Here is an 11,117-nt window from a genome sequence, read left to right on the forward strand (position 1 = left end):
GGTCATCGTCACACAGGGAGAATGGAAAGACAAGGCACATTGTAGGAAACGTTTTAAATAATATTTATGCAGGAGAGGCTGGCAAGTTTGCTGTATGCTACATGATTAACGTTATAATGGATGAATGTTCAAATTGAAGCAAATAATAGTCATTGTATGTGTTAATTGTAACTTAAATTGATAGTTAACATAAATATGTACTCTGTATATACAATTATAAATTGGGTACTGAAATATATTTTTGCATGCTCGATATGTAGGTATATTATACTGATGTGCGTCTGTCATGGGTACAGTTTACTAGTCGACAGCTTCTTCAATTGCAGTTGGAAAATAATCATCAACAACGCATCTGTGATAACCATTATCTTGGACATCGCCAGACACCAATCTGTCCTTTTGTGATTGCAGTTATAAGGAGCAACATGTCAGCCCATAGCTTCTAAAAATGTGCGGATGTGAAAGTGTTGAATTTGAACTTTAAACCACTATTTTCTTCTTTGTAATTGAACGCCATGTTCGTTGATCAGAAATTAGCGATAAAAGATAATAACTTTAAGTGAAGAACGCAAAGACTGAGATAAATCATTCGATGAACGGAATCAACACAAAAGATCACCATTCACACGTAAACAAATAATAAGAACTATTTAATGTTCGCTAGCTATAACCTAGATTGGAAAATGTTAGCCATGTGTTTGTGGACTTTATTACCTGTTTTCAGCATTATTTCAAAATTAAAAGTAGTTGCTATGATCCTGACTATTTCTGTTTTCTTCAAAATAAACAGTTGTATGAAAAGAAACAAAAATGTTACCTCTGTTGTGGATGTGAGTGTTTATGTTCCTGGTTCTATGTTAGATAACGTTATCACATTGGTGATGACACTGTACGTTTGGCTACGCTGCCCACTAATGTCATTAAAATAGGCGGAGCTGATTGTGAGCGTCTAGTAATGTCAGCTTTAGGGGCGGGTGATCTGAATTAGTGCTGCAAGGGCACTTGAAATTAGGGCAATGTATCAATGGATAACATTAACACAAGACAGCGGTACCCAACCCGTCAGTTTTGCAAGTGTTTAAGTGAGAAGAACCTGGGTAAGTTGCATTGGAAATTGTTTTAGGAATGATCGATGTATGATCAAAAATACATGCCTGATTGTTTGGGAAAATAACATTTCTGACCCCACTACCCCTTTATATATGTTGGGCAGTAAGGAGGTGTTAGTTTCTCGTTTGTATAGTGTGGGGATGTCAGCAAACTGTGATTTGTGCGCTGATGGGGAGTTTATACAGACACTAAAACATATCATGACCGCATGCACCAAATTGCAGGAAATCAGGATACAGTCCTTTTACCTATTTGTTGATCATACTTATTGGTTGAATACTAATGAGTATTGTTTCAGATTGAGCTCAGTGGTTGAAACAGTGTTATCGATAGAGGTCTTAAAATACTTAAAATTGGTCTTATGAAAATCAGATATTAATGCTTGCAGGTGTTGTATATTTAATGATGAGTTCATTGTTTTATACATGTTCTAGTTTATAGCTTATGAGATGCATTCATTTGATTTGTATAGTCTTTTTTTAATTAAAAATAATTGCATTGTGATGTTTGTATCATATGTATGACCTATGTATTATGAATGCTGTATGTGAAAGGTTGCTTAGGCAAACACTATCACATTAAATAAAAAATATACTGTCTGAAAAATGTCCATTAAAATGCAACTAGATCCTCAGCAAAAAGTTAAATAAACAAAAATGGAATGTGTGCTTCCTGAAAAGAACTACTAAAAGAGCCATATATTAAGCTTGGAAATATATCTAAATAATGATTATATTACAAAATAATTGACACAAGCAAACGTGTCATGTATTAAAGTTTAAATAAAACATGAATGCACTATATTTTACAATAAAAAAAATACCAAAGGATTTTAGCATTAAAACTACTTTTCCATACTTCCATGACTTCATGTCTACTTAATTTCTTAGGATAAATCAAACACTACATTGCATCTAAAATAATGGAAAACCCTTTGTAGCCACAGACACTCCACTGACAAAGCCTACCTCAACTTGGTGTGATTTTATTCAAAGGGCCCCTTCCCAAATCACCCTCCCTTACTCTTAATCAATAATTGTGATCATAATCATTAACACGTTATATCAGGATATACAATCCCATAAAATTGAAGAAATCCTGAGTGCCTTGTTAGTCCAGTTTTCAAATAAATAAAATGCATATTTTATAAGACTAACTGAAAATACAATGCAGAGATGGAAAAATGCATTAGCTTTCGAAAGTCCCAAAGCGTTCTTCATTTGTTGCAGACAACCTTTTCTCTAAAACTTGGAACCAATGTATTTTTCTCATGATTTAATATTTCGATGAGAACAAAATAAGATGCATTTGTGGCTCTACATCGCTAGGACACAACGCGCATGAGGTATTTATGATATTAAATCTGCACCATTAACTGAATTAATATTAAGAGTATTAAAATATGCTATAGTGGACGCTGTGTTCATACACAGCATCCACTCTGAATAATTTTGAACATATTTTGCTCTCAAGTGAGATCTTAATTAGTTCGTTTTCAAGACACTGCATTTCAGACCTGCTCATTTCATTTTGACAATTTTAATTCCAGAAAAAAACAACCAGTTGTGGCAATTCCCACAATGTCATATGACATTTTGTTTATAGTTTTTAGAGTGATTCTGAGGTTCTAAGTATCACGTTTTTCTGGGTAATCTTTATTGTCATCATGATATACCTTCTTTATAGTGAAATAGTGAATGGCATGTTCCTTTTAATTCAAGTTTTTCATGTTTTTCCCTTTTGTACAACTTGCCCGTTGTACAATCTTTCGACCTCTGGCAACATCTTAAGTTTCCAAATTGAGTACACGGACTTGGGGTAAAGTTAAGTTAACAATGATATATATTGCTTTCTTGATTGTTTTCTCTTTTATTCTATTAATATTATATAGGTGTACACGTTGGATTTCCCCATGGGGTGTTTCGCATTTCCTCTTATGGACACATAAAGGTAATATTAGTTTGCCTCAGAATTCTTCATAGAGAAAATGAAGTAGACAGCTGACAAAACAACTACGGGCTTTGGAAGAACTATGTTTAAAAAATGTCTTCTTTTTGACACATTGCAATATATGCATTCTATAGGCAGGGAAAGCATACCCCTATGGAACACGAACAATGCTAATTAGAAAAAAATTATATCTGAATTGCTAGTTTTTCAGGGAGAGGTATCTTATTTAAAATGGCTCTGCACAATAATGGAGACAAATTCGAATGTGACAAGTTGCCCTTTCCATTGTGTAAACATTGTGTGATGCATAATGTAAAGACAGCAATTATGACACTGATATTGTTTCCATTTAATCACACAGATAGATCAGCATATGCCATGGACTTAAAGAACGGGACACGAGTTACCGAATTCATCCTCTTGGGATTGTCAAATGACTCGACTGTTCAGGCTGGACTTCTAGTTGCCTTCTCGATCACATACACACTCACCATAGTTGGGAATTGCCTCCTAGTGACATTGACCTGTTGTGATACAGCACTTAATACGCCAATGTACACATTTCTTTGCAACTTGTCCCTGATGGACCTGTGCTTCACAACTGTGACTGTCCCTAAAATGTTGTTTGACTTCCTCTCTGAGAAAAAAAGGATTTCATTTGTGGGATGTTTTGCCCAATTGTATTTCTTCCACTTCCTGGGTAGTGCTGAATGTTTCCTTCTGACTATTATGAGCTTTGATCGCTATGTGGCCATCTGCATTCCACTCCGTTATAACCAGCTAATGAACAGACTTGTGTGTTTCCGCCTGGCCTTTGCAAGCTGGATCAGTGGCTTTCTGTACTCTTTTGGGCACACCCTTTCGACCGCGGGTTTATCATTCTGTGCTTCCAACCAGGTGAATCACTTCTTCTGCGACCTTCCTGCGCTTCTACAGCTGTCCTGTTCTGATGTGCAAAGCACTGTCTTGGAAGTTTTTATATTTGGGGGGATGGTGGCAGGAGGTTCTTTTATTTTTACACTAATATCTTATATCTGCATTATTTCGATGATTTTGAAAAGTCGTTCGCCAGGAGGGAGAAGAAAAGCATTCTCCACCTGCACTGCTCACCTCACTGTTGTGTCCATCTTCTTCGGAACTATACTATTTATGTATTTCAGGCCAAAATCCAGCTATTCTATGGATCAGGACAAAATGCTCTGTGTTCTGTACAATATAGTGACCCCAATGTTGAACCCTTTGATTTATAGCTTGAGAAATAAGGAAGTGAAGGCAGCTTTCAAGAAACTCATTGGAATTCAATAATATATGCTGCATTACATCAAGAAACACACAAATATTGTACAATGTCTCACTTGACAAGGCATTAGAATACATCTTTGAACTATAAGAAAAAATGTATAGCAGTAGTAGAAGTACTTGTGACTCATGATCACCATTAAAGGTGCCAGTTTGTCATCAACCTTTCTGGTCTAAGCCTCAACAAATCCGGCCAAGGAACTGGACCTAAGCCAGGCCTATTTATTTCAATCCATATCCCGACCCATCACTCGCCTCAGACTAAATCCCCATTCTGATTATGAACCCAGTAATTAAGCCATGCCGTTTCAATACGGAATCAGAATATGTCATGTCCCCAGCAATAGCACACTCTAAGATGTCTCAGCAGGCCCTGACCATTCCAGTCATACATCACCTTTTAACAACATAATATGCTCATTCCTTCATGCATGCTGGTGTTGATTGTGAATACTCAAGCATGTCTCAAAAAGCAAACATTGGAAAGTGCTGGGTCTGGAAATCAACACCAGTCCATGTTAAGAGAAAATACATGTCAGGTCTTGAACAATCCAGGACATGTCTCCTATGGGTACCTGAAGGTTCTTAGAAGTGGAATGTATTGGGGGCGTGGCTAAGCAACAAACCTAGATGGCAGCATAGTTCTAGTGCTTTGCTCCATGAGGTGTTATATGAGGCTCTGCGTTTCATGTTTGACTTTAGTTTTCTTCAAATTTGTGGCGACTAAAAAGTATTGATGGCGTGGAAGCAGTTCAGTAGCTGTTTCATGAGGATAGTGACAGCGGGCCCTGCACTTTTCCTGGGAAGTCTGTGGTGGTGACATTTGCACCTGGAGCAGCTCTCTCCTCAGGCAACGGCCCTGCTTACTGAGGAGAACTGTAGGAGGTTTTGTCTTTTGGATCAAATCCTGGATTTGGCAGTATTTTCGAACTGTAGTAATTTGGTGGTAGATTGGCAGTAAACTGGCCTTACCATTAGAGATAGTTCAGTATTACCCTATTTTGGTGATAATATAGTGTTAGCTTATATTGGCGGTAATTTTAGTGGTATCTTATTGTTGGTGGTATTTTTAGAATTACCTTATTTTTGTGGTATAGTGGTGAGCATGTCTTTTTTATACTACCACCCCATCATAGAACAAACTCTCCCTTATTACAATTGTGACCCACCTTTGGCTGACTGCAGATACTCCATGGAAAAGCAACTTTAGGGAAACCATTGAGTGTATTCAGAATGCGACTTATTGCATGTTACTCATGTTACTGACTTATTTAGATTCAGTAACCTGTGTGCTCTGGGTACCGCCTTCTCTTCATAGCATGCAGAGAAAAGCGCATCCACGCACACACATAACCTTCTATATTGCTTATTTGTATATATGTAAATAGATGCATGAAATGAAGCACAAATGAAAAACCCAGTCTGATTTCAGTACACAATGTATTACGTAATCATAATAAACAAGGTTACTGTCATGATGCCTACCCACAGGCATCCGGACCAAGCCCATCAGCCCTGGGAGCAGGCATCTAGACATTTAGTAAAACCTCAGCAACCCCGGCTAGGGGCTATCTGGGTTCAGTACTGGCGCTTTAGGCGCCAGGCTCATAGTAGGAATCAGTTCACGCGCCTAAGGCGCCAGGCTCATAGTCATTAGTTATCTCAGGCAGACCATGCTGCAAATGACTCCAATCCAACATGAAGCCTGAAAGGGACTATTTTTCTACAGGGACTATTTTTTACTCGGGTGTGGTTCTAGGGACTTCTTACCTGGGACTACTTTTGAGGCTATTTAAACCACACCCGACCAGCAACACACACTTCGCGTTATTCTGCATCCAGCAGTGTAACACTCATGGTGCCTGCAGCCTGCATCCAGGCGTCTGCCACGCCTGCCTCAAATCCGGGGCTCCAAAAACAAAGAGGAAAGAAAGGGACAAGGTTAGAAAACAAACTAATTTCTATTTCACACCTGATTCTGGATACATCTTGTCTCCTGATCTCTAAAGAACATCATTTCTGCACGCGCCGCACCTCCAGCTGCAGCGCCGCACCATACTCACCAGTCTTAACAGCATCCTTCGGGTCGGTGCTGCCTCCATCATTTCTTCGCCGAACTTCGGCACCTAGGAGACAAAAGAAAAACACAAGGTGAGCCGAGGGAACCAACAAATACAATTCTTACCACCATAGACTTACCTGATTTACCACCGGAGGTATCCTTTTGTGACTCTCCATATTTTCATGTGCCGCATCTGTAAAAAGAGACAAAACAACACGTTTTCCTCGTGCAACATTTACCGGACAGCGACGGGTGACACAGACTCTTACCTGAGCGCCACCAGCTGCCACAAGAGCATCTTTTCACGAGCCAGCTGCAAGTCAAGAAAGGAAGGGAGGAACAAGAATGAACATCGGACATATTGAACTCTATGAACTTAATACTTACTGGTCCTCACCAGGAACCTCAGAGTCAATACTCTCCGAACTCTCCCGAGCCTTCAAAGTGAAGCAACTGGAATTGACGCACCCCTGCAAATCCACGCAGGATGGAGAGCTCATCTTTCAAGAATATAAGGTGAGATTGCTGTGAGGGCATTTCAGAGGTGATTAGTTAGGGAGGACTGTGGAGGACTGTGGAGGTGCCTTCACTTGAATTCACAAGTGGCTAAATCCATCTCTCCACTTGCAGGAGAATATTTCTACGGGTTAAGCAGACAAGATTAGGAGGGCAGATCCAGTCAGTCATCTCTGCACTACGCATCACGTGGGTGGAGAGCGCAGCTGTCCGGGTCCGATTGACGCCCCTGTGGGAGCCAGGTGAGCGTAACAGAACGCGAAGCCTATTTACAAATCCCCACCTGGACGTTATGGAAACCTCAGAAACCAACCAACTAGCCCTATTGTTAGGGGAATAGGGGAACTTAGGGCAGAAGTGCACTCCACACGCCAAGAGACTAATGCCCTCAGGATAGAACTGATTGTGTCAAAGGAGCACACTGATGATCTTGCTAGACAATTACTGCAAAACCAAGCTGGGCAAACACCATTACCTGGACTCGGGGGAATGGAACTCCTTTAGCTCCACCCGAACGTTTTGCTGGGGACCCAAAAAAGTTTGCCGTGTTTATGAACCAATGCTGCTTGCACTTTTTATGCAGACCTGGAGCTTTTCCGAACGACCAAACCAAAGTAGCCTTTGTAGTATCATATCTTAGTGCCAGCGCAGCGGATCAGTCAATTCCATTAGTTTACCAGGATGACCCTCTTCTTCGGGATTTTCAAGGTTTTCAATTGAGCATGGAAAGACTATTTGCCAGACATTCACAGGGACAGGACCTGGATAATAAACTTTTATCATTACGACAAGGTAACCAGGATCTACTAACCTATATCGCCACTTTCAATAGGTTAGTGGTGGAAACCGGATGGCCAGAGGTAAAACGAATTACATTATTTCATCGTGGACTTCGGGGTGAACTCAAAGACGTTTTGGCCCAAGTTGTGAACCCACCTCAGGAGGATTGTGCAGAATATATAGACTTAGTGGTCCAGTTAGACCACCGACTTCAGAATAGAAAGGTTGATCGAGCTAAGTTCGAGAATCGGGTATTGGTTAAACCCAATGTTACCCTCAAAGGAACAGATGTATCAGAACCGATGCAGATCGGGAGGGTCAAGGGACCCTTAACTCAAAAGGAACGAGAAAGAAGACGGCAGATGCAATTGCGTCTGTACTGTGGGGCCTCAGGACATTTTCTACGGGATTGCCCTATAAAACCATCCAAGAAAGTAGTCGGAGTTGCTGATAGAAATCAAACAGAGCCTGATTCGGGAAACGACCACGCCCGACAAGCGTAGAGGTCCACTTGCTGAGCTTGAAGAAGGATACTTAGACCTCGAACTTCATCATACCAATGGTCCTTATAGATCCAAGGCAGCCATCACGTATGCACGCAGGGAGGGCATACATTGATAGCGGGGCCATAGGAAACTATGTGGACCACAAGTTGGCTTCTAGGATGAATCTATCTCTCTGCAAAAAGACCACTTCGGATGCAATCACCACAGTCTATGGAACTGAAATTGCCTCTGGGCCTGTAACCCATTCCACCGCAGAGATGACACTATTGGGTCAGGATGGGCATCGAGAGACTATTGTGTTTGATTTAATCAAAGACCCGCAGTTCCAAATAATACTGGGGATACCTTGGTTGGAAACACATAATCCTTGTATTGATTGGCGAGAGAAGAGAATAACCTTCCCGGATTGTGCACATACTTGTTACCCAAAAAAACCCTTGAACCAAGGCCTGGCCACAGTCGCTACTCCAGTCGTGCAGTTACCTCAGGAATATCAAGAATTCCAGGATGTTTTCCAAAAGGAACAGGCAAACACCCTACCACCTCACAGATCATACGATTGTCAAATCGATCTCATACCCGGTGCACAACCTCCATGTAGGATCTATGCCCTTACGGAACCCGAAAACCTTCACCTACGACAATACTTGGACCAATACCTTGCTAATGGCTTCATTCGTCCATCCAAGTCCCCTGCATCTTCAGCTTTGTTTTTCGTGCCTAAAAAGGAAGGTGACCTCAGAACGTGCATAGACTACCGCGCATTAAATCAGATCAAGCTTAAGAACCAATACCCATTGCCTGTGATCCCCGAATTACTAGACCAAGTAAAGGACGCTTGAATCTACACTAAATTAGATCTCCGAGGGGCATATCATCTGGTACGTGTAAAGAAAGGCGACGAATGGAAGACTGCTTTTTGCACTAAGTACGGGTTATTCGAATACCAGGTGATGCCCTTCGGGTTATGCAATGCACCAGCAGCCTTCCAGCATTTTATGATTGATGTCCTTTGTGAACTCATTGACGTCTGTGTTGTTGTATACATAGACAATATTCTAGTGTTCTCCTCTCCAGAATCAGACCATGTGAAGCAAGTTTGTGCAGTCCTTGAGAAACTACGCCAGCACAAGTTATATGCAAAATTGGAAAAATGTGTTTTTCATGCTACGGAAGTTGAATTCCTTAGATTTATCCTGACTCCAAAAGGAGTCCGAATGGACTCTCGAAAGGTGGACGCAATCCTCAAGTGGCCATCACCCAGTTCAGTTAAAGGGGTACAAAGCATGCTCGGATTTGCTAATGTCTACCGCAGATTCATTCCGGATTTCTCACATGTTGTACACCCTATCACAGCACTTTTGCAAAAAAACAAACACTTCTTGTGGACCGAAGAAGCTGAAAAGGCCTTCCAAGAGCTGAAAGCGAAATTCAAGTCTGCACCTGTCTTAAAGCATCCACGCCCCGAACTTCCATACATAGTTGAAACTGATGCATCCAGTTTAGCCATGGGAGCTGTCCTGCCCCAGAAGGATCCTGAAACCGGTCAACTTCACCCAGTAGCATTTTTGTCCAGAAAGTTCTCGGCACCCGAGTTAAACTATGCGGTTACCGATAAAGAATTATTAGCCATCAAATCCGTCTTCAAGGCTTGGCGGCATTATCTTCTCGGTGCCAGGCATACCATTACGGTAATCACCGATCACCGGAACTTGTAGTATTTAAAAACAGCCAAGGCCCAATCGCCGCGTCAACTTCAATGGGCATTGTTCTTTGCCGAGTTCGATTTTGTGATCAATTATCAACCAGGTTGTAAAAATGGCAAGGCAGATGCCTTATCCCGAATAGGGATGGGAGAAGCATATGCGAACCCGGAACCCGTGCCTATAATTTCATAACTAAGAATTCTTGGCATAACCACTCTACATACACTAGAGGATATTTAAGTAAAGATCCAACAACTCTTCGATCCAACAGCCCTGCAGGACTGGGTGAAGAAAGGCCTGGACTACTCAGTCATCAATGACCTACCTTATTTTATTATCAAGGGCGACTATTTCTACCACACAAGGAACTACAAGAACTAGTTATCTCGAATTATCATGACACCCTGATGGAAGGACACCCAGGTATCGCATAAACTGAAGCTAAAATTAAGAGACAATTCTGGTGGCCCACCTGGCAAAAAGACGTAAAGTCATTTATAATGTCTTGTTGCATTTGCCCCCAAAACAAAAGTCAGAAGAAAAAACCAGCTGGCCTCTTACAACCTTTAGATAGTCCACCTACACCATGGCACACATTATCGTTAGACTTTATTACAGATCTACCTCCAAGTAATGGATTTAACACCATTCTAGTTATTGTGGATCTTTTTTCCAAGATGGCCCACTCTATTCCTCTAAAGGGATTACCTTCTGCTTCAATTCTGGCCAAGGAGTTCCTCGAAAACATTGTTCGAATACACGGATTTCCTTCCGTATTGGTTTCTGACCGAGGTAGTCAATTCATTTCACATTTTTGGAAGAAATGTTGTCAACTGGCGCAAATCGACGTGAGGTTATCAACCAGTCACTATCCCCAGACCGATGGTCAGACGGAGAGGACCAACCAGACCCTTGAACAGTACCTACGTTGCATGCTACACCAGACCGAAAGTTATTGTAAAGATATTTTTATGGATTTCCGAGTATGCATACAATAACTCTGTACATTCAGGAACTGGACAAAGCCCCTTTTATACCATATATGGACATCACCCTCGAACCTCAGAACTAGATTCGCCTCAGCATTTAGAAATGCCTGCAGTCAGTCATTTGCATTCTATTATTACACAAGCCTTTAAAGAGGCAACAGAACATTTCAAACAAGCAAAAGAGAAATATAAGAAAAAC

General features: G+C 41.1%; 1 protein-coding gene across 1 annotated transcript; it reads left to right on the forward strand.

The window, feature by feature from the left end:
- The first annotated feature begins 3,438 nt into the window (after positions 1-3,438).
- LOC138520127 (olfactory receptor 5V1-like) lies at positions 3,439-4,365 on the forward strand. The gene has a single exon (XM_069632624.1). The coding sequence runs from the start codon at positions 3,439-3,441 to the stop codon at positions 4,363-4,365; it is 927 nt and encodes a 308-aa protein (XP_069488725.1).
- Positions 4,366-11,117: the final 6,752 nt, after the last annotated feature.

Source organism: Ambystoma mexicanum, chromosome 13, assembly GCF_040938575.1.
Source record: "Ambystoma mexicanum isolate Mex_15411 chromosome 13, UKY_AmexF1_1, whole genome shotgun sequence".
NCBI classification, from domain to species: Eukaryota; Metazoa; Chordata; class Amphibia; order Caudata; family Ambystomatidae; genus Ambystoma; species Ambystoma mexicanum.